The sequence below is a fragment of the Cricetulus griseus genome, chromosome 2 (genome assembly GCF_003668045.3).
Source record: "Cricetulus griseus strain 17A/GY chromosome 2, alternate assembly CriGri-PICRH-1.0, whole genome shotgun sequence".
Classification (NCBI taxonomy): domain Eukaryota; kingdom Metazoa; phylum Chordata; class Mammalia; order Rodentia; family Cricetidae; genus Cricetulus; species Cricetulus griseus.
This window is the reverse complement of record NC_048595.1, coordinates 119,557,406-119,584,307: the sequence shown is the minus strand read 5'-3', so window position 1 is coordinate 119,584,307 and position 26,902 is coordinate 119,557,406. Positions and strand designations below refer to the sequence as shown.

General features: G+C 38.1%; 1 protein-coding gene across 2 annotated transcripts; it reads left to right on the top strand.

Annotated features, from left to right (window-relative positions):
* Pnisr (PNN interacting serine and arginine rich protein) lies at positions 1–24,489 on the top strand. 2 transcript variants are annotated; one of them, XM_027403454.2, is made up of 12 exons: positions 1–129; positions 4,810–4,908; positions 6,988–7,176; positions 8,928–9,151; positions 10,758–10,929; positions 11,877–12,067; positions 14,994–15,131; positions 18,347–18,446; positions 19,176–19,229; positions 20,353–20,523; positions 22,479–23,571; positions 23,810–24,489. In XM_027403454.2, exons 2-12 carry the CDS (start codon positions 4,821–4,823, stop codon positions 23,838–23,840), a joined length of 2,451 nt encoding a protein of 816 aa, XP_027259255.1. In that variant the 5' UTR covers positions 1–129; positions 4,810–4,820; the 3' UTR covers positions 23,841–24,489. The 2 variants fall into 2 exon arrangements, with proteins under 2 accessions (XP_027259255.1, XP_027259257.1); XM_027403456.2 differs by lacking the exons at positions 8,928–9,151; positions 10,758–10,929; positions 11,877–12,067; ... (4 more) ...; positions 22,479–23,571; positions 23,810–24,489 and adding an exon at positions 7,400–8,482.
* The last annotated feature ends 2,413 nt before the right edge of the window (positions 24,490–26,902 follow it).

Genomic DNA, 26,902 nt, shown 5'->3' with positions numbered 1-26,902 from the left:
TTCTCATTCACTTCCGGGTCAGACACACCGGGCGCCATCTTGCCTTGTTCATGAAGAAGTAGAAGCCTCGAAAGGGTTGGAGAGAATCACAGGAACGGTGGCGACGGCGGGATTCGGGAACCGGAGCGGGTGAGCACCGAGCAGGTTACACGGAGGGGGCTGGCCGGAGGCGTTACGCCCTCTAGGCTTGTTTGTGGCGGAGGTGGCGGGACTCAAGCCGGCTGCGGACGCGGCTCGGCGCGGACGCCGGGACCCCATCCCGACCGGCACCGGCGTCTGCCTGAGCCGGTGAGTGGGAGTGCTGCTCCGCCGAAAAATAAGCCTTTTCGGTTAAGGAGAGCGTGCACGGCCGCTGTTGTGGACTGAGGGTTTTCTATGAGGAGGCCGAGGGCTGATGGTCGGGTTCCGGGCCGGCCGTTAAGCACTGCGCGTGCGCAGTGAGGACACTTGCGGGGCCAGAAGCCGGCGCCGAGGGGCGGAGGCGGCGGGGGCCGGGTCTGGGAACGCACGCCCCGTACCCCGGACTGCGCACGCGTAGCCTGGGTCGGCTGCGTCTGGTTAAAATGTGGGGGTTTTGTGGCCTGCTTTTTTTTGTGTTTTGTGTGTTTGTAGGCATGGGACGTTCTCCGGTGATGGATGTTATATGTTAAGCATCACGGAGGAGACAAGTAGCATCCCGTCTTTCAGTTGTCTCGTTTTTTTTTTTTTTTTTTTTTGTGGATACTACTGTCATCTAAAAATAATTAAATAAAAAAGTGTTGGAGAGATGGCTCAGGGGTTAAGAGCACTGGCTGTTCTTCCAGAGGTCCTGAGTTCAATTCCCAGCAACCACATGGTGGCTCACAACCGTCTATAATGAGATATGGTAACACTATACATAGTAAATAAATAAATCTTTTTAAAAAGTTAAAAAAGTAAAAATAAAAAGATGTTGACTGTGTTCTATTAGATAGACAGTTTAAATCTTTAATACTTCATTAACTTTTCTCCCTTTACTCTAAGCACAAAACAAGATTCTTTATTTGATTGATTGGTCTTCTGTTTTTTTGTTACTCTGTCATGAAGGCTGGTCTGGAATACTCAACAATCTTTCTGGGGAATCTCATGTATATATGTATATATATATATATCTCATGTACACATACATACATGCATACACTGGGGATCATATATACTTGGATCATGTATATATGTATATATACATACACACTGGGGTCATATATGTATATACACATGGGATCACATATATACATACACATACATACTGGGGTCATGGGTCATACACGCGCGCGCGCGCGCGCGCGCGCGCGCGCGCACACACACACACACACACAACACACACACACACACACACACACACACACACACACACACACACACACACACACACACACACACACACACACACACACACACACACACACACACACACACACACACACACACACGGGATCATATATAGGCCTTGCATATTCCCTGGGTACTAGAAATCAAACTGAAGAAATAAATAGTAATATTAAAATGTGCTTTTCATGGTTAAAGTTATGTATTCAGTGGGTAACATAAATGAATGACCTAACCTTTTAATATAGACAAAACACGGTGGTGGAGCATTCCAGTAATACTTCCTCTGTTTTCAAGAAAATTCTTGTTTGAACCCAAATAAAACATGAACTACAAAACCCTTATAAGAACAATAGCATATTACCTTTAACTTAGAGATTTTTAGACAGAAATATATAACAAATATAGTTGGTACCACCTTCAGTAGTTGATATTTTACAAGTCATTACTCACCCAGTATGTTACTTAGGATTTTTCATAATGTAAGACTGTTGTTAAAACTTAGTGGATCTGTAGGCTTAGTTGAGCAATAGTTTGCTTGCCTTTACCTATCTCAAGAAAAAAAAAAAAAGGTGAATTCTGTGTCTGTCAGTGGGTTATAGATTTACAGCCAATTGCAGATCAGAAATTCTTGGTAAAATGGATCTATACTAAACATACTCAGATTTTTGTTTTATGTATCAAAAATGTAATTTTTGATAAGGGACCTGAGCATCCTAAAGTTTTGGTATCCTGTGGATACCAAATCAATCATCCATGAATACTGAAGGACAAAATTGTATGGTTTTTGTTTGGTTGTGGGATAGGGTCTCAAAACTGGCCTGAAAGTTGGTATGGACATATGGCCAAGCTGACTGTGAACTCAGATATCTGTCCCCTTATTGCTGGCTACCACCCCTGGCACTATAATCTGTGTGCTTTGACTCCTGTATGTAAGGAGTCAAAACTATTCTGTTTTATAGGTTTTGCATTTGTTCTTTAGTATAAAGATTTTATGGTGAACATGAAGAAATAGAGAATAGGTCTTTTTTTGTTTGTTTTTTGTTGTTGTTTTTTTGAGACAGGGTTTCTCTGTGTAGCTTTGGAGCCTATCCTGGCACTCGTTCTGGAGACCAGGCTGGCCTCGAACTCACAGAGATCCGCCTGCCTCTGCCTCCCGAGTGCTGGGATGAGAATAAGTCTTCTAATTCTATGCCATAAAATCAGTCTTGCTGTTGATTAAGTACTGTGCTGGCTTAAAACATACAAAAGTATATATTACATACTTGATTAATTCATTGTTTTCTAGTCAACTTTTTGCCTAAATTCTGTTGCCTTTGCTTATCTATTTTCTATAGACACCTCCCACATGACAATTCTTATGGTTTAGTTAAAACATTTTAGTGGGAGTCTGGAAGAGATTGTTCAGAGGTTAAGAGCACTGGCTGCTCTTCCAGAGGACCCAAATTCAATTCCCAGCATCCACATGGCAGCTCACATGTCTATAACTCCAGTTCCAGGGGATCCAGCATTCTCACACAGACATACATGTAGGCAAAAAAAAAAAAAAAATTGAATAAACATTTTAGTGGCTCCTGATACTTTGACTTTTATTGTCATTTTGGCTCCCCCACCCCATATTTCTTTTCTCAGTCTAAATCTGTCAAACACTATTTCTGAACAGTAGCTCTTGCCTGGCATTATGTCTCCTTACCCACAATAGCCTTCTTGTCAGCCTATGCTACTGGCTCTTTTTCTAAAGATTTATTTTTATTTAAAAAATTTTTAGATGGATGTATTTAATTTAATATGTGTACCACCTGTGTGGCTGGTGCCACTAGAAGTCAGAAGTAGAAGTCAGAAGAAGACTTCAGATTCTCTGGAACTGGAATTAGGGATGGTTGTGAACCACTATGTGGCTGCTGGGAATCAAACTTGAGTTTTCTGCAAGAACTGCTGAGCCATCTCTCTAGCCCCTAAAGATTTTTAAGTTATGTGTTAGGTTTGTTTCTGTGTGTGTCTGTGTGTGTGTGTGTGTGTGTGTGTGTGTGTGAGAGAGAGAGAGAGAGAGAGAGAGAGAGAGAGAGAGAGAGAGAGAGAGAGAGAGAGAGAGAGATTTAAAGATTTTATTTATTATGTATACAGCGTTTAGGTGTAGTGCACCAAATCTCACTACAGATGGTTGTGAGCCACCATGAGATTATTGGAAATTGAACTCAGGTCTTCTGGAAGAGCAGCAAGGGCTCTTAATGTCTGAGCCAGCTCTCCAGTCCTGAGAGAGAGATTTTAAAATTGGTAGGTAGGTAGGTAGGGGGGTGTGTGTGTGTCTGTGTGTGTGTGTATGTATAGCTGCATTTCTGGAGCTTGAGTAAAAGGTGATTGTGAGCCCACTTCATGTGGTGCTGGATCCAAACATAGGTCTTCTGCAAGATCACTTATATACTCTTAATTGCTGAACTGTTTCTAGCCTTGTTACTTGTGGTGGGATGCAGGGGCGTGGTTTGAGACAGGATCTCACTGTGTGGGTCTTTCTGGCCTAGAAGTCACAAAGATCATCCTTCTGCCTCCTGAATGCTGGGATTAATTTGTTATTGGTTCTTGAACAGGGTTAGGTTATACAGTGTTTGAAAAAGTTCTTAATCAGGTATTAGATTTGCTATTCTGTGCTTATTATTATTATTTGCTGTAATTACAAAAACAAGTTTCTTCATCTGCTACAGCTATAACTCTTTCAAAGGAGTTTGAGGATTGAATGAATCACGTTTTATAGTTAAAATAATTGGATCTCTAGTGATACTGGGAAATTTATGTATATACACATGATATAAAATATGTATTGCTTCTTTAAGTATAGGTGATTAGAAATGAACTTTTTGCCATTTTTAAAATTTTTAAAATTTCATTTTACGTTGCAACCACAGTTCTCCCTCCCACACCTCCTCTCCCTCCTTGCCTCTTCCCACCCCCTCTAGGCTACCCTCAGCCCACCCCCAGTCCACTCCTCACTGGTAAAGGCTCCCATTAGGAGTCAACATAGTCTGGCACAATAGGTTGAGGCAGAGCCAGGCCTCTCTCCCATGCATTAAGGCTGAGCATAGGGAGTGAGCTCCTAGCAAGCTAACTCATGTGCCAGGCTTGTATGGTGGTCCTACTGCCAGGGGCCCCTCGGATAGTCCAGGCTTCACAATTGTCTCTCACATATGGCAGGCCTAGCCTGGTGCCCTGGAATCTCCACAGGTATAGTTCATGAGCTTGGTTCAGCTGTCTCTAGATTTCTCCATGATCTATACTGTACTTTTAACCAAACTCTGACACCAGGAACACCTTTCTGTTCTTGCCTTTCAACCTAAATCTATTTGTAGCAACATTCTGAATAGAATTATAGTTCATTCATCATGTAAAATATATCATCATGAAGTTTCTGATGTATAAGTTTTGAAATGTAAAAAATCGCAGCTTTAACTGTGTTTAATTTGTTGAACTTAGAAACGTAAAGGATGTGGGATCAAGGAGGACAACCTTGGCAGCAATGGCCCTTGAACCAGCAACAGTGGATGCAGTCATTTCAGCACCAGCAGGATCCAAGTAAGGAAAATAACTACATTTGCATGCCTAGGTCGGCATTTGGAAATGGGTAGGATATAGATGATAGCATTCAGATTGGCTTATTGAACCACTTCATTGATGGAGTTAGCCTTGCTATTTAGTGATAAATGCATTCTTCTTGAAGGATAGAAAATTTTGTAAGTTTTACATTTTTAAACTCATAGTTTCTTATGCTGGGTGGTGGTGGTGGTGCACACTTTTAATCCCAGCGCTGGGGAGGCAGAGGCAGGCAGATCTCTGAGTTTGAGACTACCCAGGATAGCGTGAGCTACATACATAGACCCTGTCTTAAACCCCAACACCCCCCACCCCACCAAAAAAAGAATATAGAGGTAAAAATTAAAACATCAGGAGCCTCATTTAGTTCTTAGTTATGGCCAATTTTGTTTGATCTGTGTGGTTTTTTGTTTTGTTTGGTTTTTGTTTTTTGGACACTGATGTCCTTAGGGAGATGTTTTTTCTTTTTTTGAGGCAGTCTTATAATACAGCACAGACTGGGTAAGAATATTCTGTATAGCCCAGGATAGCCTCAAACAGTGCTCCTATCTCTGCCTCCCAAGTTTTAGATTACATCCATGTACTACCACATCCTGCTTGTTTTTATTTTTTTAAATAGCCACATAACCATTTTAATGTAATATTTTATTCTAATATAAACCAACAAGATAGCATCAGCAAGACTTCTGGATTTTTTGTTGCTTATACCTTTCCAGGCTTAAAACGGGTAATTTAATCTTGTGTACGTAATAAAGTTATTTTCTTAGTAAAAGTGCTAGATTTGCTAGATTACAGTTACAGAGTGGGAAGTTTAAGATATATTTGTATATTTGGCCAAGTTCTAATTCCATCCTTCCAGATTACATCAGTTTTCTGTTACATTAAAATGTATGAGATGCTTATTGAAACCTGACTAAACTACTTTATTGTTAGTAATGATAGGTCTTAGAATTTTAGTATAGGTTTTGGAGAGGAAAAACCTGAAAGTTGGAGCAGTGAGTTTTGAAGTTGCTGAAGAGGTATTTTTTTCACAGCAGTGAGTGTAAGAGGACAGCTGTGAGATGGAACAATGATAGAAAGTTACACTCTCTATCTTGTGTAGGCTCAAAGGCAGTCTGGAAAGAACAGAACATTCTGAAGGAAGAAATAATTGAGTTTGCTTATTTTTATACTGGTCTTATGGCTTTTGTGTCTTTTTAAATACTCAGTAAACTAAGGTAGAGAGTCAAATTCTCTGTGAGATAATGTTAAAATAGAGAGTAAGAGTGGGAGAGTGAGTTACTGGGTTTTTTTTTTTTTTTTATGTTTTGTTTTGTTGTTGTTTTTGAGACAGGCTTTATGTAGTCCTGGCTGTCCTGGAGCTCCCTGTATAGACCAGGCTGGTGGAACTCACAGAGATCCTCCTGCCTCTGCCTGCACTGAGATTAAAGGTGTTTGCCACTTCGCCTGGCTAAGAGTATTTTTTATAGAGTCCTTTTCTGAAACTCCTGTGTATTTTGGTCTGAATATGAATTATTTTCTAAGCATCCTATAGGCATAATTTTGTATAATAGTTAAGTATCATTTGTAATAAGGGATAATGAAAAAGGGGAAGGGTGAAGAACAGAGATGGGGAAGAAAGGAAGGGGAAGATTGAGGGAAGAAGAAAGAGAAGGAAGGAGCCAGGGGCATGGTTCAGGAGTTAAAACACTTGCCATGCAAGCGAGATAACTGGAAGCCATGTTAAATGCTGGGTATGTAATGGCTCACCTGTGATTCCAGCCTCACAAGGCAGAGAGGCATCACTAAGCAAACTTGACTGTGGAGACTAGCCTTGTCAGACAACTCTGGGTTTGATTGAGAGAGCCTTCCTCAAAGATCAGTGTAGATGAGGTAAAGAAGAGATTACCATCAGGCCTCCAAATGCACATACAACCATACACATAAAGACATACATATGTATATACACCACACACACATATATGAGGAGAAGAAAAATAACGGAATAGTTGAGATGCTTGTTGTATAGAGAAGTGCTTCACTCCTACACTCTGAATGCAAAATTCTGTTAATTTACTTTAGGCCAGATTGACTGGGCTGCTTTGGCCCAAGCTTGGATTGCACAAAGAGAAGCTTCAGGACAGCAGAGCATCGTAGAACAACCACCAGGAATGATGCCAAATGGACAGGATATGCCTGCAATGGAGTCTGGTCCAAATAATCATGGAAATTTTCAAGGGGATTCAAATTTTAACAGAATGTGGCAACCAGGTTTGTTATTTATGTTTCCAAAATTTTAGGATGTCTTAAAATGAGGTTTAGTAGTACATTGTTTTTCTTGTTTACTTTTATGGCTTCTTGAAATTAATTCTCTTTTAAAAATACAGTCTCAGTTTGATTTGACTTTGACATTTCTGTGGTTAAATTATTTTGTACACAGTCTGCTAGCATTGTGGCACTCAGTTTGATTTTTTTCTTGGTTCTTCATTCCTAGGCTGACAGGGGCTGGGAACACTGGAAACCTCACTTGGCATCTAGGGGAAAGAGAGCACTCTTTGTCTCTCTGTTGCAACCTCTGGCCTTTTCAGAAGCAGCACTGGCAGAGTAAAACATGTCTAGCCTCTAATTAAAGAAAAGTTGTGCCACTGTATGACAAACAAGCCTGTCAGATATGCTCTGCTCCTATCACCCACCCACCTTTCCTCCCCCCTCCTTTTTCAGATAGTGGTGATTTCCCATAAGGTTTTGGCTGTTTTGTTTTATTTATTTTTTTTAAGCTTCAGTATGATTTAAATTCCTTAATGCTAATTCACTTTTCTATAATTGTGTTAGTATTTTTAATAATCACATCACACTATTTAGGGATTTCACATTTGGATAGTCTGCTGAGGAAGTCATAGCCTTTGTTTGCTATTATTATTAATTTTTAGAATGTATTTATTTATTTTTTATGTGCACTGGTGTTTTGTCTGCAAGTATGTCTGTATGAGGGTACCAGATGCCCTGAGGTGGAGTTACAGAGAGTTGTCAGCTGCCATGTAGGTGCTGGGAATTGCACCCAGGTCCTCTGGAAGAACAAATAGCCAGTGCACTTAACCACTGAGCCATTGTTTCAGCCCCTTAGTTATTATTTCTGTTATTACTGGTGAGAATGGAAAACATAGGATATATTTTCAATATTCTTACAAATGTTCTCATCTTTCATACTATGAGATGATTGATTTTTGTCTTCTAGAAGGCCAGATTTTTCCAATTTTGAAAATGTTTTAGTTCTCAAGTTAAAATTTACACATCTTGGCATCATTGGTTCTCCTTTCACTCCTGCTGCATTTAGTTTGACCTTACTGTTTTTTGTTTTTGTTTTTGTTTTTGTTTGGTTTTGTTTTTTGACACTAAGGAACTTATTAACTTCTGTGTGCTTCAGTTTCCCCTTCTGAGACAGATAATAATACCAGAATTTCTCCCTACCTCACAGGGTTGTTGTGAGGATAAATGATGTATATATGAAAAAGGAATAATATAAATTTTAAAGTAATATTTTTATGTTGTTGCCATTGAACAGTAACTGAGCAGTTCACTCAAGAGTTGCTTTGGAATTTGTTAAATTTGTTAAAAATACTTTTTGGAGCTGAGTGTGGTCTCATATGCTTGTAATCCCAGTACTGGAGAGGCAGAGGCAAAGGAGCTCATGTTGGAGGCCCATCTTGGCTATGTAGAGAGTTCCAGATTCACTTGGTCTGCATAGCAAGATTCTTGTCTCAAAATATCAAAACAAAACAATAACTTTAGGTCTTTTGTTTAGAGTGTGAGTTAGAATGGAGTGAACTTGTTTGAATTATGTATGAGATAGTATTTAATTCATTACTTATTTTTAAGATAATACAAAAGGAATTTGACCAAAATGTCATAAATTGCTTTTTAAAATCTGTCTTAACTTTTTCTAGCTTTCTTGAGATCTTAAAAGTTGCATTGATTTTGTTATAACCCCCTGTTGAATGTCTTTATGCCTAAATCCTGAATAGAATGGGGAATGCATCAGCAGCCCCCACATCCCCCTCCAGATCAGCCATGGATGCCACCAACACCAGGCCCAATGGACATTGTTCCTCCCTCTGAAGACAGCAACAGTCAGGACAGTGGGGAGTTTGCCCCTGACAACAGGCATATATTTAACCAGAACAATCACAACTTTGGTGGACCACCCGATAATTTTGCAGTGGGGCCGGTGAACCAGTTTGACTATCAGGTGAAAGATATTTTGTTACTTTACTATCATAGACATGCACTTAACTCATTCTTTGGAAATGTCTCGTCAAGAATTCCTAAGATTGTGTCATTTTCAGGATTGTATGGATAAGCACATAAGCAGTGTCAGAAAATCTGTCAACATTAAAATCATTAGATTTTTAGTTGATTAGGAAAATGATACAAACAGGAAAAAAAATAAGATAAGGTAAAAAATGTATAAGTGCAAATAGTTATAATATGTCTTGTTTTCCAGTTTTAACGTGATATATTTAAATGTTATAGAATTATATAGAACTATTACTGTTCTTTTTCAGTGTTTTTTTCCCCTGTGCTTACATAGCATATTAATGGAATTGTTCATGGCTTCCTTTGTGACATTCAACTCACTCCTAGGGACATAGAACTCTATGGAGAATAGTGTTATTTTATGAGCTTTATTTTCTTAATCTTCTTTGCTAGAGTCTACCCTTAACAATCTAGATGTCACCAGGAGGTAGTAGCATATGACTTTAATTCTAGCCCTTGGGTGGCAGAGGCAGGCTATCTCATGTTAGGTCAAGGACAGTTTGGTCTGCAGAACTAGTTCCAGGATAGCCAGGGCCATACAAAGAAACCCTGTCTTGAAAAACAAACAAACAAAAAATCTAGATATCATTGTGAAAAAACTAATTGTATTTGCCTTTATGTACTAAACTGTCATAATTTAAAATTTTTAGAAACTGCGTATTTAAGCATTAATTGTAAGGTGAATTTGATAATATGTTCATGTTAAGATGGTGTTCCTCTATATTACTGCATGATTAGATTCTTGTGTATTCAAACTTGGAATTCATGTGACAGTTTTTGCTCCGTTATGAAAGGATGTAGTGACAAGAAGCCCCATTCTCACCCTAGCTTGGTCTGATGAAGCCCCTGTGAAATAAGGAAAAGAGCCTGTTGGCAGCTTTCTCCTAAAAGGCCTCTAACATAGCATAATTGAGAAACAAACATTTACTGTAGTAGTCAATACAGTATCATTTTGGGGTTGTAAAGAAATAAATCTTGCACCACTTTAGAAACAACCTGAATTCATTAGCAGTGGGAAGTTGAAATTATCAACAACAGAATTGTTCTGTAGCTTTTAACAGCTTTTGATTAAATAAAATTGGTTAAGTGTGGTGATACCTCGTTACCTCAGCACCTCTGAGGCTCTTGAGTTTCAGATCAGCCTCTATAACAAAAGCTTTTCTTAAAAAAGAGAGATAGAACAAAGGGTTTTATTTATTTTACCTTGTGGTGTTAGGGCTTATGAATGAATTTAGAATAAAAAGGTTCGTATACATATATAACTATGTATGTGTATGTGCCTTTCTATAGTCCTTAAATAATCTATCAGCTGGGTTGTAGAATGCTGTTTATAGTTGTATAGGCAGAAAATCTTTGTCTTTCCTGAGAAAAATAAGCCTAGGTTCTTGGGGCTACAGAAGTACTGTTGGATGTTAGAACCATGGAATTCTTGGATTTGCTGCACACATGGATTTCTACTGTCCCATTTCATAACACACGTGTGTCCCAGAGGGTATATGTATTAAATTGAGGAAAATTAAAATGCAATACTCTTTCAGCATGGGGCTGCTTTTGGTCCACCGCAAGGTGGATTTCATCCTCCTTATTGGCAACCAGGACCTCCAGGACCTCCAGCACCTGCACAGAATCGAAGGGAGAGGCCACCATCATTCAGGGACCGGCAGCGCTCACCAATTGCACTTCCTGTGAAGCAGGAGCCTCCCCAAATTGGTAACTATTTAAATAGTGCTCCATGAACCACATTACCATGCTGTCTTTATCACTGGTAAAACCATGTTTTGGTTTCCTAAGTTGTTCAAGCACTGGTTTGATGTGGTAGAAATAATGGTATTTTAAAACCCCATCATTTTATAGTCATGAATCTTAAAAAAAAGAGAAAGATACTGATCTAAATATAAAAGGTATTGTATAGTTTTCTTTCAGATTATTTGCTTTAAACAGCAGTTTGTGATATAATGTAGATTTTTGCTAACCATAGCATCTTCAGTGTTGATAGTTCAGTGTTCTATGCCTTCCAGTCTTAGTTATGAGATACATTGGTTTCCTTTAATTATTTACTTCCCCTGAGTACTTTAACAACAACAACAAATCAGTTTTTAAATACCATTAAAGCTAGTAATGAAAAAGAAAAAAAGAAAAAAAAAAGCTAGTAATGACGAGTCAATATTTAGTCCACATTTTATCTCAAAAGTTTCAAATCACCTACCATTTAATGGGCTAGGAAATAAACCTTTCTTAGGAAGATTGTAGCTTACTGCTTTTTCAAATTTAACTAGGTGAATTCTTAGTATGAAAATGAAGTGTAAATATGACTCTGCTCTGTTGTCATATTTTAAGAAGCAGCCTAGTGTAAGAATTTGGGTCTGAATTAGCCTATCACTGGCTTTTGACCCTGAGCAAGCCCATCATTTTATCTCATTGAACTTGAGTTTCCTCACTTATGAATGTGGTTGAGCAGTAGTAGTACTTACCTTGGGCTTTTGTGTGCATGAAGTGAGGTGGCAGTGGAATGCACTCTTGTGCCCTGGCAAAAAGCTTTAGAGTGTGTTCCCTCCTGCTCAGAAGAATGACTTTTAAAGTACAATGGTAAAGGAATTTTACTAAGGACATTTATAGAAGCACAGAAACCTGTGAATTTTTTCCCTTATGTGAAACAGATGCAGTAAAACGCAGGACTCTTCCAGCCTGGATTCGTGAAGGCCTTGAGAAAATGGAACGTGAAAAACAGAAGAAATTAGAGAAAGAAAGAATGGAACAGCAGCGTTCACAATTGTCAAAAAAAGAAAAGAAGGCCACAGAAGATGCTGAAGGAGGAGATGGCCCTCGTTTACCTCAGAGAAGTAAATTTGTAAGTAGATCCTGACATTACATTGGTAATTTTGTCTGTGTGAAAAGTGGCCTGAGCCTACAGAAAAATACTTGTTTTCTTGAGAGTTCTTGGGGTAAGTATATTGAGGTTTGGAGTTTGATTTTGATGTTGTTTTGTGTTTGTTTCACTGAGATAGGATCTTATAATTTGGCCCAGGGTGGTCTCAAACACTTCCTCAGGCTGCCATTGAACTCACTATCTTTGAGTGCCACTATTATATTTGTGTCAGTGGAATTTATATTTTTGTGTGTGTGTTATTGAGGGTATGTAAAAGAAAAAAGCGAGGAGGTAATAAGTTTTAAAAATGTTCATCCTGTAAAGATAATCCCATGTAATTCTGGTTATTTTTTATGTTAATATGCAACTCTACATGTTTTTGTTACGGTGCAGCCAGCTCTCTAACCTTGGGTCATATAAAACAAAACAATGTTAAATAACCTAGAGAAATGAGTTTACCTTTCAATAGCTGTTTAATGCATATGTTTAACTGAGAATTTGTATAGATATTTAATACATTTTTTTTTTTTTTTGAGACAATGTTTCTATGTGTAACAGCTCTGGCTGTCCTGGAACTCTACTTTGTAGATCAGGCTGGCCTTGAACTCACAGAGATCCTTTTGCCTCTGCCTCCTGAGTTCTAGGTCTTAATACATACTTTTGACTGAGACTTTTTGACACAAGCATTGATGGTTAAAAGGCTTTAAATCTTTTTAACATTTATTCATTAGTTATGTGGCATGAGTGGTTTAGGAATTTATCTGTTCTGTAGTGATGTTACCTGGTGTGCCAACCAACCAGTGTTTGTCTTAAGAAATAGACTGTCATTTCAAAGCTGATTACTGCCTCAGAAATAAGACTTAAGTACAGCAGGATACCTACATTGTGTTCTACATTTGTTTTGCTTATAAACATCATAGATTTTATTTTTCTCGAAAGACCCATGCCAAAGCTTTTGTTCTGGATGTTATAAAAACAGAAACATCAGGAAAGAGGGGAAATTAGCCCTGTATAAAAATAGTTGACCCGCCTTTAATCCCAGCAGACAGAGGCAGACGGATCTCTGTGAGGCCAGCCTGGTCTCCAGAGCGAGTGCCAGGATAGGCTACAAAGCTACACAGAGAAACCCTACCTCGAAAAACAAAAACAAAAACAAACAAACAAACAAACAAAATAGTTGACCTCCACGGTACTTGGTTGGTTGGTTTTGGTTTGATTGTTTGTCAGCTTTTGTTTAGAGCAGAGGTTCTCAACCTTCCTAATGCTGTGGCCCTTTAATACAGTTCCTCATGCTGTGACCTCCAAATATAAAATTGTTTTTTGTTGCTACTTCATAACTGTATTTGCTTCTGTTATAAATATCTGTGTTTTCCAATGGTCTTGGGTGATCCTTAAAGGGGTTGCTATTGACAGATTGATAACCACTGTTTTAGAGAATTGTTTTTCCTCTATCTTCCTATGTTGGGTTTGTGATGTATATGTTTGTCCCTTGGTTCTAGTACTCTACAGAACGTGGAAGTATTTAGATGATCATCTGCTTTTTAATTTAGTACAGTACAGTTTTTAAGAGTGACCATATGGTCTGTGGTTTCTTGGTATTAAAATCATATATAGTTTCGAAATCTGAAGTAGACCTAGTTTCTTATCTATCTGTCAAATGTAGTAAAAAAGACCTAATTTAGGGAAGTTGGGGTGGTGGCTTAGTGGCTAAGAGCACTGGCTGCTCTTAAAGGAAACTTGAGTTAGAGTCCCAGCATTCACATGGCAGCCCAACCATCTGTCACTCCAACCCTAGGAGATCCAAGGCCTTCTTCTGTGTTCTACAGGCACATGGTGCACAAGACAGAACATCCATACACATAGCATAAAAATGAAGATAAATAAAACTTTTTTGTAATTAAAAAAGAGAAAGAGATGCTGGGTGGTGGTGGCTCATGCCTTTGATCCCAGCACTCAGGAGGCAGAGGCAGGTGGATCTCTGCGAGCTTGAGACCAGCCTGGTCTGCAAGAGCTAGTTCCAGGACAGCCTCCAAAGCCACAGAGAAACTCTGTCTCGAAAAACCAAAAAACCAAAAAACCAAAAACAAAAACCCAAGAGAGAGAAAGAGAACTTAGTTTCAGGCAGAACAAGCTGAGATTTTTGGATCTGGCCAGGGATTTGTTATTATTAAATCATGTTAAGTAAATAGGAAATTAGTTAAGTATTTAATACTGTAGAAATTAAACTGTGGTCTGTGTATCCAAAGTTCTGCCAGCATTTGTCTCAGGAAGTCATTCACTGACTCAGTCATCTCTGCGTTTGATGCATATTCAGTATTATTTACATAAGAGGTCAGAATTCATAATGGAGAAAAAAACAAAAAAAAAATAACTGCTTTCATAAACTTATAGCTGGGCATGGTGACAAACACGCTTTTAATCCCAGCACCCAGGAAGCAGAGGCAGGCGGATCTCTGAGTTCAAGGCCAGCCTGGTCTACAGCCAGGGATATGCAGAGAAACCCTATCTTGAAAAAACAAAAATAACAAAAAAAAATCCAAACTTTTTATAATCTTAACCCACCCTAGGTTTACACTTTCAATTACTAAGTGAAATAGTACAAATTCAGAACTGAGTATGGTGGCATATACTCAGCTCTCAGGATTTATTCTCAGGGGATGAGGCTGGGTCATGAGTTTGAAGCTGGTTTCTCGAGGGGAAAAATATGTTGAAAAAGATTGTCTGAAATATATAACAGGAACAATTAATGTAATTTAAAGAGGTTGGAGGTAAAGGTCAGCAATAGACTACATGTTTAACATCTTTGAAGCCAACACCAAAAAAGAATTAAAACAGTAATTTAGGAAGCAGTTGCTGCTGTGTTTGTTTCCTCAACTTTTAAATCTGTGCTCGCATGCTGTTTTCATAGGATAGTGATGAAGAAGATGAAGATGCTGAAAACACTGAGGCTGTTAGTAGTGGGAAAGTCACCAGAAGTCCATCTCCAGCTCCCCAAGAAGAGCACAGTGAGCCGGAGATGACAGAAGAAGAGAAGGAGTATCAGATGGTAAGTGGTATGTCTCCTACCATGCACAAGTGCTCATTTACAATGGCTTTAAACTGTTGAGTGGCTATTTAAACTGAGAACTCTGAAGCAATTGTGAAATGTTTATTTTAGGTATAGCTTGCTGGGTAAAGTGTGTGTAAAGAGTGCTGTTACTACTCCCAGTACTTCTCCCGTCCTTTAAGAGTCTATGTAATACATGAAGTACAGAACCAGACTTTTGTAAAGTAGTTATTAACTGTCTTTTTAAAATAATTTTAAAAATTATAATCATATCGCTTTTCCAGTCCCTTCCATGTATACTTCCTTTACTCTCAAGTTCATGGCTTTTTTCCCCTTAGCTGTTGACCTTCCCCTCTCCTCATTGCACACATGTGTATAATATGACAGCTTAGTCCTAGTTCTGAAGAAGACTCAGGGCCTGCACTGATCTGACCTGAAAGGTAACTAGCTTTCGTAGTATCAAGGGGGGCATGAAAGCTCCCAGGGAGGGAAGCAACCATGTTCTACCCAGTTTTGATACCTGTGCAGGACAACAATTACATGATGCAAAAATCCTATAGTGTAGTGGTGGCATGTTTACCTTGGTGGAAACCAACTCTCTCATTGGACTTAGGGACTACTCAACAAGAGGGAAACATGGTCTTGTACTGGAAACCTAGCCAACTACATAGGGCTAGTGAAATCATGGTCTTGGAGGAGACCCTACAACTGCCACTTTACTAAACAAACAAAACGCCTAACAACATTCTAAGTATTTATCCTTAAACCCTCACCTGTAATCAAAAGAACTTCTTTTTTCAACAGATAGACATTAAAACTTTATCCTTATACCCTCAGGTAGGTGTAGTTCTCACCTGTAATCAAAAGAACTTCTCTTTGCAACAGATAGGCAACAAAACTTAGCAAAATACAGAGAACAAGATATTGTATAATGCTTAGTCACAGCATTTGGCTCAGGAATCATTGTGGAGGAGGGGACAGAATGTAAGGGCCAGAGGAATAGGAAGTTTGCTGTGAGATTGTATCTCCTAAAAATGTCAAGGAGGCATTACTACCTAAGTAAGACCTGAACAAGGATAACACCAATAGTCTTGGTAACGTGGACATGGAAAAGCTCCAAGGGCCTCAATCTTAGACAAAAACTACATGTGACTAAGAAATGCTGAGTATAGGAGAAATTATCTTCGTCAGGGAAGAGCCCCTAATTGATTATCCAATGTCAAGTCTATATTAATAACAGCACTATAATTAAATAACACTTAACTGGGCCAGCAAGTTGGCTTAGTGGATAAAAACAGTCTTGTAAGTCCTTAGAAGTCTTGGTAGAAGGAGAGAACTGATTCCAAAAATTGACTTCTGACCTCTGCACATGAGCCTAACACATACACAATAACAAACAAAATAATTTTAAAAATGGTTTAGTATATATGAGGCGTGGGAATATTTATTGATATATTTCTTTCTACAGTTTTTTTTTTTAATGGAAATGTTGAGAATGATTAAAAGAATACTGTGTTTGCACTCTGTCCTACTTAAAAAAAATGGTGTAGGAGGCAGTAGGGAATTGTCTTAGTTACTTTTCTATTGCTGTGATAAGACACCATGGCCAAGGCAACAAAAAGAGAGTTAATTGGGGACTTAACAACTTCAGAGGATTAGAGTCCATTATGTCGGGGAGCATGGTGGTAGGCATGCATGGTGCTGCTGGCGGCAGTGGCTGAATGCTTACATCTTGATCCATGAGCACAAGGCAGAGGGAATAGCCTGAGGCTTTTGAGACCTTTCAGATGCATCCCACCCATGACACATCTCCTCTAGCAAGGCCACACCTCCTAATCTTTCCAAATAGTCCCATTAACTGGGCACTAAGCATTCAAATATATGAGCCTATGGGGGCCATTCTCATTTAAACTACCTCAGGGTCTGAACAGAGTTCAACTTTTTTTGTGTGTGAGCCTTTCTTGAAGCCTTTCTTGTCTATGAAGACATTATCATTTGGTAAGATTGGGGTCCCCCCCCCCCCCCCGTAATCTCTGGAACATGGTAATTCAGTCTGCTTTCATTTCTATAAATAAGTGATCATGGGCACAGGAAGTTGAGGAATTGAGAGTCTGCATTTGAAATAGTTGTTGATAGTCAAACCACAGCTACAGTCCATCTCTTACTCAAATATACTGTACTTTCTATTTTATAATATGTTGGGATATTGCTACAGTTTATGAGTATATTAGTCCAGAATGGACTCCATCTGGCCACATAGAGTACCATTGTTCTTTGTTTCTGACTTTTTTTATTTTGTCCCACAGAATTTTAGTTTAACCTTGAAATGTGGTTTAAGAAACTAGTATTGTAATTCTTACCAATATTGTTAAATGAAATATGCTATGGACGTGTGTGTGTGTGTGTGTGTGTGTGTGTGTGTGTGTGTGTGTGTGTGTGTGTGTGTGTGCGCGCGCGCACATGCATATGTATGCACATGTGTTTGAGGGGAGTGGTATGTGTGTGTGTGTATGCAGGTGCCCATGCATGCATATGTGAAAGCCAGAGATTTATGATAGGTGTCTCTAATGCTCTCTAGCTTATTATTTAGTTGATTATTTTTGAGACAAGGTTTCTCACTGAACCTGGCACCAGTTGGTTAGACTTCTTGGCCAATGAGTCCCCAGGACCCCTCTGTTTCTCCTTCTTGGAGCCAGAATTAACAGGGGCATGCCACAATGCCTGGCTTTTTATGTGGATGCTGGGGATCCACACTCAAGCCCCTTGCTTCCACAGTAAGTACTCTACCCACTGAGCCATCTTCCCAGCCACAGACATTTCCTTAGTACAAGCTTTGACTTTTTGTCACTAGAAAAATGATTCAGGGTCTCTGCAGATAAGTTTATAGCTTTTATTTATTATTAGTAGTAGTAAGATCTTGCTGTGTGGCCCATGCTGTATGTAGTTCACAATCCTTCTGTCTTAGCTATTGTCTCTACTGCTGATATCACAGGTGTGCACTGGTACACCAATCACAAGTGGATAATCATTCTTTGATACCTATGAATTTGAAGTTCTTTTTTCAAGTTTTAATGTTTTTCAAGATACTCTATTCTTAGTAATGATTGGTCTGGTCTTAAAATATCTCAATTAAAGAGGCTTTTTGTTTTAATTATTTTGAAAATAATCAGATGTGTTAAAATTAAATTGGAAACACTATATATAATATTCTTTAGATGTTGCTGACAAAAATGCTTCTAACTGAAATTCTTCTGGATGTCACAGATGAAGAAATTTATTATGTAGCCAAAGATGCACACCGGAAAGCAACGAAAGGTACATTGTGGGTGTTCTTGGTTTTGTTTCTGTAGGGGAATTTTGATTCCATTGGTTGTTTTGGACTTTTTTTGTTGTCCTCTGGATTTCTACCAAATATTGAAATATTCTCTCCTTGCATGTGTTAACTCTTTGGGAAAGAGTCAGTTTGTAGATAACATGGAACTCTAGAAGTACTTTGTTTTATCTGACCTACACAAGCACAGATAGCATTCATCCTGTACTCCTCTAAAATACAGTATGGAAAATTTCTCATGTTCAATCTATTTCACCTGAGGCTGTTTTTTGTTTTTTTTTAAACTAGATACCATGGTATTGATATATGACTTTATACATTTTAAATGAATTTTGAATTACATCAGACCTTCAGAATTTTTAATTTTATCAGTTATAATTCTTAGAACACGAGTGGCAACCACCTTCCCATATGATTTTAGTAACACTGAAAAGCATACAGAAAATAAATTATGTACCATATGTCATAGAAAGAAATACAGATATACTTACCAACCTTTTTCCTCATCATAAGCCAGTTTCAGCTCACATCAGAATTGTAATTTCAAAGCCAGACATGCTACTGGTTCAAAATGAATGTTATGTTTTTAATGTTTCTTCTCTCCCCAAAAAGCAGCGATAGTAGTAGATTTAACAATACCGTAGACTCTCATGACTATGAAATCGTGGCTATTTGTGTTAACATGTTGTTCCTGTTGTTGATGTGATACAAAGCTCCTGCAAAACAGCTGGCACAGTCCAGTGCACTGGCCTCCCTCACTGGCCTCGGTAAGTGTCTCTGTGTGTGTGTGAGAGGGCTAAAGGGGAGACTCACTGACTTTGTCTTTCTACTTGTTCTGTTGGGAAATGCACTGTTCCTGTTTAGTTTATGAAATGTAGACGTCAGGCTTACTTCAGTCTCAAAGCTTTATCTACTTTATTTGACTAAGACATTCACAGTAGAATGATTATAAATGCAGTGGTTAATGTAGTTCATTTGGGTGAGTCGAATGGAGGATTTCCTTATTAATTGCTCCAGTGTGTATGTAATATACTATAGGAGATTATATGTGTTACATATTACATGCACATAGTTTTGTACTTAATAGGCAGTGGTTTGACCATGGTAGTTTCTAAACTCCCTTTCAGAATTATAGCATGCATATTTAGGAATTTACCTAGAGAGAAATGGATTTAATGATTTACCTGAATTGTTTTGGAGCAAATCAAGTTTCAACTTAGAGGAAATAGGTTTATCTTACAGCAGTAGTGATGTGTTCATAATTTGCTATTTGCATGGTATTAAGACTCACAAACTTGAATTTGCCTTTTCCACGTCTTCATTTCATGTTAGTTTATGTAAGGAACAAGAGAAATGGGTAGAATGAAATGCCCATCTAGTTTTGATACTACTTCTGGGTGGGGAGTAGTCACATCATTTCTATACCAGTGAGAATTGTAGTATTCTAATTTATTAGAGAAAATTTGCTTAGCATCCTACCTGAATCCAGGAAACTTTGAACAATAAAATAATTAACTTTAGCTATATTTTCAGAGTCGTCATCCTGAACTTTATTACAGTAGTTGGATTGGCTTAACTTTAGTAAGACTTCATTATTGCCATGTTGAATGCTTTTGTTGGTTTCTGTGGACAATAAAAGAGAACTATTATTATGACTCCTTGGTGGTGAGAAATATGTGAAATAATCCAAATAATAAGATATTAATATCTCCATTGTCTGAGGATTCTGAGAACTTAAAATTTGAATTTATGCCTCTCCCCACCCAGAATAAGCATATTCTTCCAGGAAAAGGCAATGAAAAAATAAATAAAATCTCTTCTTGGACCTTTAAAAGTTTGTTGTGGATAGTGTAATGTTTTCATATGATAGATTGAGTTTTATGCACACAGGTGGACTGGGTGGTTATGGATCAGGAGACAGTGAAGATGAGAGGAGTGACAGAGGCTCTGAGTCATCTGATACTGACGATGAAGAATTACGGCATCGAATCCGGCAAAAACAGGAAGCTTTTTGGAGAAAAGAAAAAGAACAGCAGCTATTACAAGATAAACAGATGGAAGGTAATGTTAGGATTGTGTAGCTCCATATGCGCCTTTATTCATGAATTATGCACATTAGTGATGCATTTGAGTCACCAGTAGTACAGGAGTGTCTTATTAAGGAAAGAAGTGAAAGCACCTCCCCTTGGAGTCATTTAAACAAGAGCAAGTCCAGATTTGCATTCTCTGCTTCATGATCATCATGTCTTCAGTCTCTGTCTGTTGTATGAGTCTAAATCTACCTGTCCCTGTATCTGTGTCTATCGTTGTGTGGCTGTCTTTCCCAAGCAAAGAGCTTTGCTTTGTGTTTATTGAATAGCACAGAAAATACCCACTGGGAGAAAGAATGGATACTTTACAGAAATCTTTAACAGTTTTATAAGGGACCAAATCACTGATTCCAACCGATCCCAGTGGACCCAGATAACAAACATTATTCTTTTTTCCCCCCTCCGAGCTCAGGACCAACCTAGGAACTTGCTGTACCACTGAGCTAAATCCCCAATCCCACAAACAACACTCTTCACCAACTAATTAATATCCGTAAATAGTTGTTTGCAGCCATTATGGTCAATTGTAGGAAGTTCCCTTCAACTCTGTATTTGCTGCAAATAATACATGAGCATAGTCTGGCTCAGAGGAATAGAAGAGTAGTCATTTAAAATTACAGCTTTGCATTAGCTTAGGTTGTAAAAGTTCATTGCTTAGGAAATCCAAGGCAAGTAGAGTTGGTTGTTATGTTTTCCCTTTGAAAGCAGATTAAATAGTCTGAGTACACAGTAGGATAGCAGTCTTATGTCTTAAGTGACCTCAAGGTGTGTTAGTAACTTTGACTGTGAGGTCCAGCGTAAGTTCCACCCTCTTAGAATGTAAAAGATAGTTTAATAACAACTGTGTATCACCACAGTTTCAGTTTTAAACCAAAGTAGAAATATTATAGGATAGGACTGGAGGTTTGATTGTAAGTAATGTGTGATTGCAGCTGAGATTAAGATCACACTGTATTTTTTATTTTGTTTCAGTTTGTTGTAGGAACCATTCATCCCCATGGTCATAAACCAGGCTATAAAGATCTAAATCTTTATTTTGTGTTAAAATTGTTTCAATGAAAATACTTTTGGAAAGATTATATTTATAAAACTCCTGAGAAAGTATCTATTTAAGGAAAATAGAAGATTAGAAATTATTTAAAAAAAATCCCTTACATAAGTACAGTTTTTAAGTGTGTGATAGTACTAGTAATAATGGAAGAATTTAATTTTTGAAAAATATTTGCACAGCTCCTAGGAAATGACTAAGCTTTGTTAACAGTTTTCTAAGAATCACTGTTTGTCTCTGTCTTTTGTCTTTTATTTTTTCATGTTGGGGTTAGTTTGTTTTTTGTGTTTTGTTTTTTTCATTTTGGTCGTTTGAGACATGGGGTCTCTGTGTAGTCCTTGATATCCTGGAGCTCACTGTGTAGACTGTCCTGACCTCTCACAGAGATCCTCCTGCCTCTGCCTCCCAAATACTGTGATTAAAGGCATGCGCCCCATGCCCTACTTCTCATCTCTTATTTACTAGTACTGGGCAAAGGGGAAATCTTTTCTTGTGTCATATGTACCCCTGCATTTTGATACTCTTACTGTACTGTCAGTAATAGTAGATAGCAAAGTACATGTTGAGTACTTGAAATGTAGCTAGCCCTCAACTGAAGTGTTGATATAGGTAGACAGTGTTAGACTTTTAAGAAAAAAGTTTCAGTTCTTTTTAATTCAGCGTTTGAAATATTAGTACTTTTGACATACTAGGGCAATGTAATGTGGAAGTTAATTGTACTTTATTTTTTACCATTTTAATGTAGCTGTTAGAAAGTTTTTAATTACTTAGTTTGCACCCTAATTCTATTAAAGATGAACCTATTGTTATAATTTGATAGTTTGGTAGTTTTTCATATCTTATTTATCTTTTTGTGTCTTTGTCTTTTTCTGTTTCAGAAGAAAAGCAGCAAACAGAAAGGGTTACAAAAGAGATGAATGAATTTATTCACAGAGAGCAAAATAGTTTATCACTGCTAGAAGCAAGTGAAGCAGACGGTGATGTGGTTAACGAAAAGAAAAGAACTCCAAATGAAGCTCCATCAGTTTTAGAGCCCAAAAGAGAGCATAAAGGGAAAGAGAAGGAGCGAAGGAGTAGGTCAGGGAGCAGTAGTAGCGGCAGCTCCAGTAGCAATAGCAGGACTAGCAGCAGTAGCAGCTCCGTCTCCAGCTCTTCATACAGCTCTAGCTCAGGCAGCAGCTGCACATCCTCTCGTTCCTCTTCTCCTAAAAGGAAAAAGAGACACAGTAGGAGCCGGTCTCCCACAGTGAAAGCTAGACGCAGCAGGAGCAGGAGCAGGAGCTACTCTCGCAGAATGAAGGTAGACAGCAGTAGAGCTAGGGTGAAGCTGAGAGACAGGAGGAGATCTAATAGAAGTAGCATTGAAAGAGAAAGACGAAGAAACCGGAGTCCTTCCCGAGACAGACGTAGAAGCAGAAGTCGCTCAAGGGATAGACGAGCCAATCGTTCCAGTCGCAGTAGGAGTCGAGATAGGCGTAAAATTGAGGATCCACGTGGAAATCTTAGTGGGAGCAGTCATAAGCATAAAGGTGAGGCTAAAGAACAAGACAGGAAAAAGGAGAGGAGTCGAAGCGTAGATAAAGACAGGAGAAAGAAAGAAAAAGAAAGGGACCGTGAACAGGACAAAAGAAAAGAGAAACAGAAAAGGGAAGAAAAAGATTTTAAATTCGGCAGTCAGGATGATCGGTTAAAAAGGAAGCGAGAAAGTGAGAGAATGTTCTGTAGGAGTGGTTCTATATCTGTTAAAGTCATAAGACACGACTCTAGACAGGATAGTAAGAAAAATGCTACCAAAGACAGTAAAAAGCATTCAGGTTCTGATTCTAGTGGAAGGAGCAGTTCTGAATCCCCTGGAAGTAGCAAAGAAAAGAAGGCTAAGAAGCCTAAACATAGTCGGTCGCGCTCCATGGAGAAATCTCAAAGGTCTGGTAAGAAGGCAAGCCGCAAACACAAGTCTAAGTCCCGATCAAGGTAGTATACTTTTTAAAGTATTTTGTCTGATTTTTTTTTTTAAAGTTTTTTGAATTTATTCAAAATTGAAAGTGTCCTTTCTCTCTCTCTCTTTTATAAACTCAGTTTGGTATTTGTTAAATATTTTTTAAATAATGTTAGAAATCCTGTATAACAGTGTTTATTTATATTGCAGATTTTAAGTATAAATACATTTTTATTTTTAAATTTTGTCTTTTCCCACTTTCTTTTTTTTCAGATCAACAACCCCTCCCCGTCGTAAGCGCTGAGGAATGATGTGGCAAGAATGCCATGATGCTGTTTTTAAAAATTCCATGAGTTTTAAGGGCTTGTCTCATTATAGAGGCACATTGTGGCTGTGTAGGTGAAACCAGATTTTTTTTTTTAATTGTGTAAATAGGTGTCTTTTTCCAAATGCTGCTCCAAGTTATAGGATTTCTTTGTATTACATTTTTTCAAGAAATAGTACATAATAAGACTATAAATATGCCATTCTCTTTCAGCTGTAATGTTCCTAAAATTATTCTTGAATGTACTGTGATGTCAATAAAGCTCTTCAGTTCATTTTTGTTAAATTCTTGCACCTTAATTTTACGGTTTTAATCTAAGGAACGTACTTTTATAAAAGGCAGCTGAAGTTTTGTATAACAGGTTTTAAAGGTTCCTCACATCTTCCCCCCAAAAAAATGGTTTTAACCTAATAGTTTGTCAAAGTTTGTAAATTATGCCCATGGACTTTTGTCAAATTCCACTTTTAAGGGTGTGGGAAAGGGCCAGAAAATGATCTTACTTTTCATTTGAAGGCATCTGATCAGCTTCCTAAACTTTTTTTTTTGGTGGTGGGGGGGGAGTTCAAGTAATATATTTTCTGTGTATAAAATGTGATTCACTCTTGTAAAATGAAATTGCTGGAAACAATCAGGCCGTTGCACCAGTAGAGTTATTTGTAATGAATATTTGACACTAATATTCAAGTTTGGAACTATATAGTCACTCCTGGTTTACATCTCTGGGGTTACCATAGAAATAGGACTTAGGAGTCAACATATTTATATTTTTAAACTATAATATGGCCTCAGCTTAATGGAGGAATACTGTGTTATGCAGGATGGTGTCAATTATATAACATTAAGATGGTCTGATTTTTGTCAGTCTCCAAAAACTGACAAAAGTGAGTGGTCCTGTGTGAGTCACCGCTCCCTGAGTAGTCAGCTTTTGACAAGGGCTTAGCTGCCTCAGGGTCTGAGTTCTTCAGATGATATATTTAAGCAGTGAGAGTTGAATCTCTGCAAACAGTGCTTTTAAATTCTAACTGAAACAGACTTGCAAGTGCAGAATACAGAAGTTTTAAAGTATTAGCTTTCTTACCAGCAATAGTGCATTTTAAAAATAATTCTGCCAAGATCAGTGTTTCCTCCAAATGAAGACAGACAGATTTGTTTGTGTGCGCTTGTACCTCCACATAGCATCTTAATTTTGAGCAGTTATGCATTTATCTAAAGGAAAGAAATCTGTGAATAAATGCATGTTTACCAAAATGGCTGTTTACAGTGCATTTAGTTCCAGTATTTATAAAGTTGCCATTTCACAGAATAAATAGTTTGGAGTTCTATATAGTTTACTCATTAGTAACACCTGGAGACAAAATGTGCAATATTTTTTATGTAGGTGAGCTAACACAGTGTAACTAATTGAAGACTTCTGATTAATTTGTAATAGATAAGTTGTATAAAATTTTCATACCTTAAAGTGTTTTAGATCAAACTTCAAGTGAAATATTATTTTCAAAATAAAATTTTACTGAAAAATTCTGCTGGCTATGATACATACATTTTTAGACATAAATGAGAGCCAAAAGGATTTTGCCAGTTTTATTTGATAATTTGCATGCTTTTTATCATTAAATCTGTAATTTTTAAAACCTTTGTAACAAAGGCCCAGAGGCAGTGGCGAATGCCTTTGATCCGTGAGGCAGAGTAATGTGGATCTCTGTGGCTTCAAAGCCTTCCTGGTCTACAGAAGGAGTTCCAGAACAGGCTCCAAAGCTACAGAGAACCCTGTCTTGAAAAATCAACGAAGTATTCATGACAAATCAATGACAAAGCTACACTTTTGTTATGATTGATTGTATTTCCATCTGTCAGATTTTTGTGGAAAATTTATAATTTCTTTTTCATGTGACATGTTTATCTGAGTATAAAATAATTTTAGAAAAGGACTTGCATAATTTAGGATATGAATGCTAAATCATACATGAAATCTAATTAGATGTAAACGTTGATTATGACATCCTTTAAAAACAAATAACTTCAATTTTTGAGACATTCAGTCTGAATTGGTTAATCAGAGCTGTTTTTAAGAGATTCTCTTTTGAAAGTCTGGAAAGAGGGCTCAGTGGTTAAGAGCACTTGCTACAGCTCTTACAGAGGACCCAAGTTTGCTTCCCAGCACCCTTTCTAGGCAGCTCACAGTCCTCTGTAACTCCAGGCCTAGAGTGGTTAAGACACTCTCTCTAGCCCACACCTCCCCCCCCTCTCTCACACACAAAAGCATAGATTAGAGAGAGGTGGATCGATTTCTCTTCAGGGCTATTGAAAGTTGCCTCAGCTGGTAAAGATGCTTGCCACAAATCCTGGTGACCTGAGTTTAATCCTCAGACATCAATGATGGAAGGAGAGGATCAACTCTGAAAGCTGTTCTTTCGTACCTTAAAGTGTTTCAGATCAAGCTGCAAGTGAAATAATAATTTTACCTTAATAATATCATCTGAGAATTAATATTGTTTATCAAAAACCTTAAAAGGCCTGCTTTTAAAATTTTCTCTCAAGAGTTCAAAAAAAGGGAACTACAAATAAGTGAAGGAACTAAAATCTGAGGGGGAAAAGGCATTGACTCACACACAGTTGCTCCTCTGTGTGTTCTTTATTCTTCTCTCTTGTTCTCCTTCCTTATGTGTTTATCTCTCTGTTTCTCCCCAGTTTTGGTATGTATGTATGTATGTATGTATGTATGTTTGTTTGTTTGTTTGTTTGCAACAGTAATTCTTTTTGCAATACAATGTGAGGCTTGAATTTCTAGGGGTCAGCAAGGCAGATAAGATTTACACAAAGCAATAAACTAAAACTTGGAGGAGACGCTTTTAGCATCAGTTGCTTAGGGCTGTAGGTCAAGGAGAGGGTCTAAGTTTAGTTTGCACAAGAAACAAAACCTAGTGCCTTCCAGTGCTCTGTCTTCAGTGGTGGCACAGACCTTCAGGAAAGTTTACTTCCATGAGGAAGAGCAAATGGACTGATTATCTTCTCAGGGAAAACTGGAGGGAGCAGTAAATCAC

Coding starts and splice junctions, on each gene's coding strand:
- Pnisr (XM_027403454.2), top strand. CDS start 4,821: ATGTGGGATCAAGGAGGACAACCTTGGCAGCAATGGCCCTTGAACCAG. Junction 9,152..10,757: donor TGAACCAGTTTGACTATCAG/GTGAAAGATATT, acceptor ATACTCTTTCAG/CATGGGGCTGCTTTTGGTCC. Junction 19,230..20,352: donor GGCCTCCCTCACTGGCCTCG/GTAAGTGTCTCT, acceptor TTATGCACACAG/GTGGACTGGGTGGTTATGGA.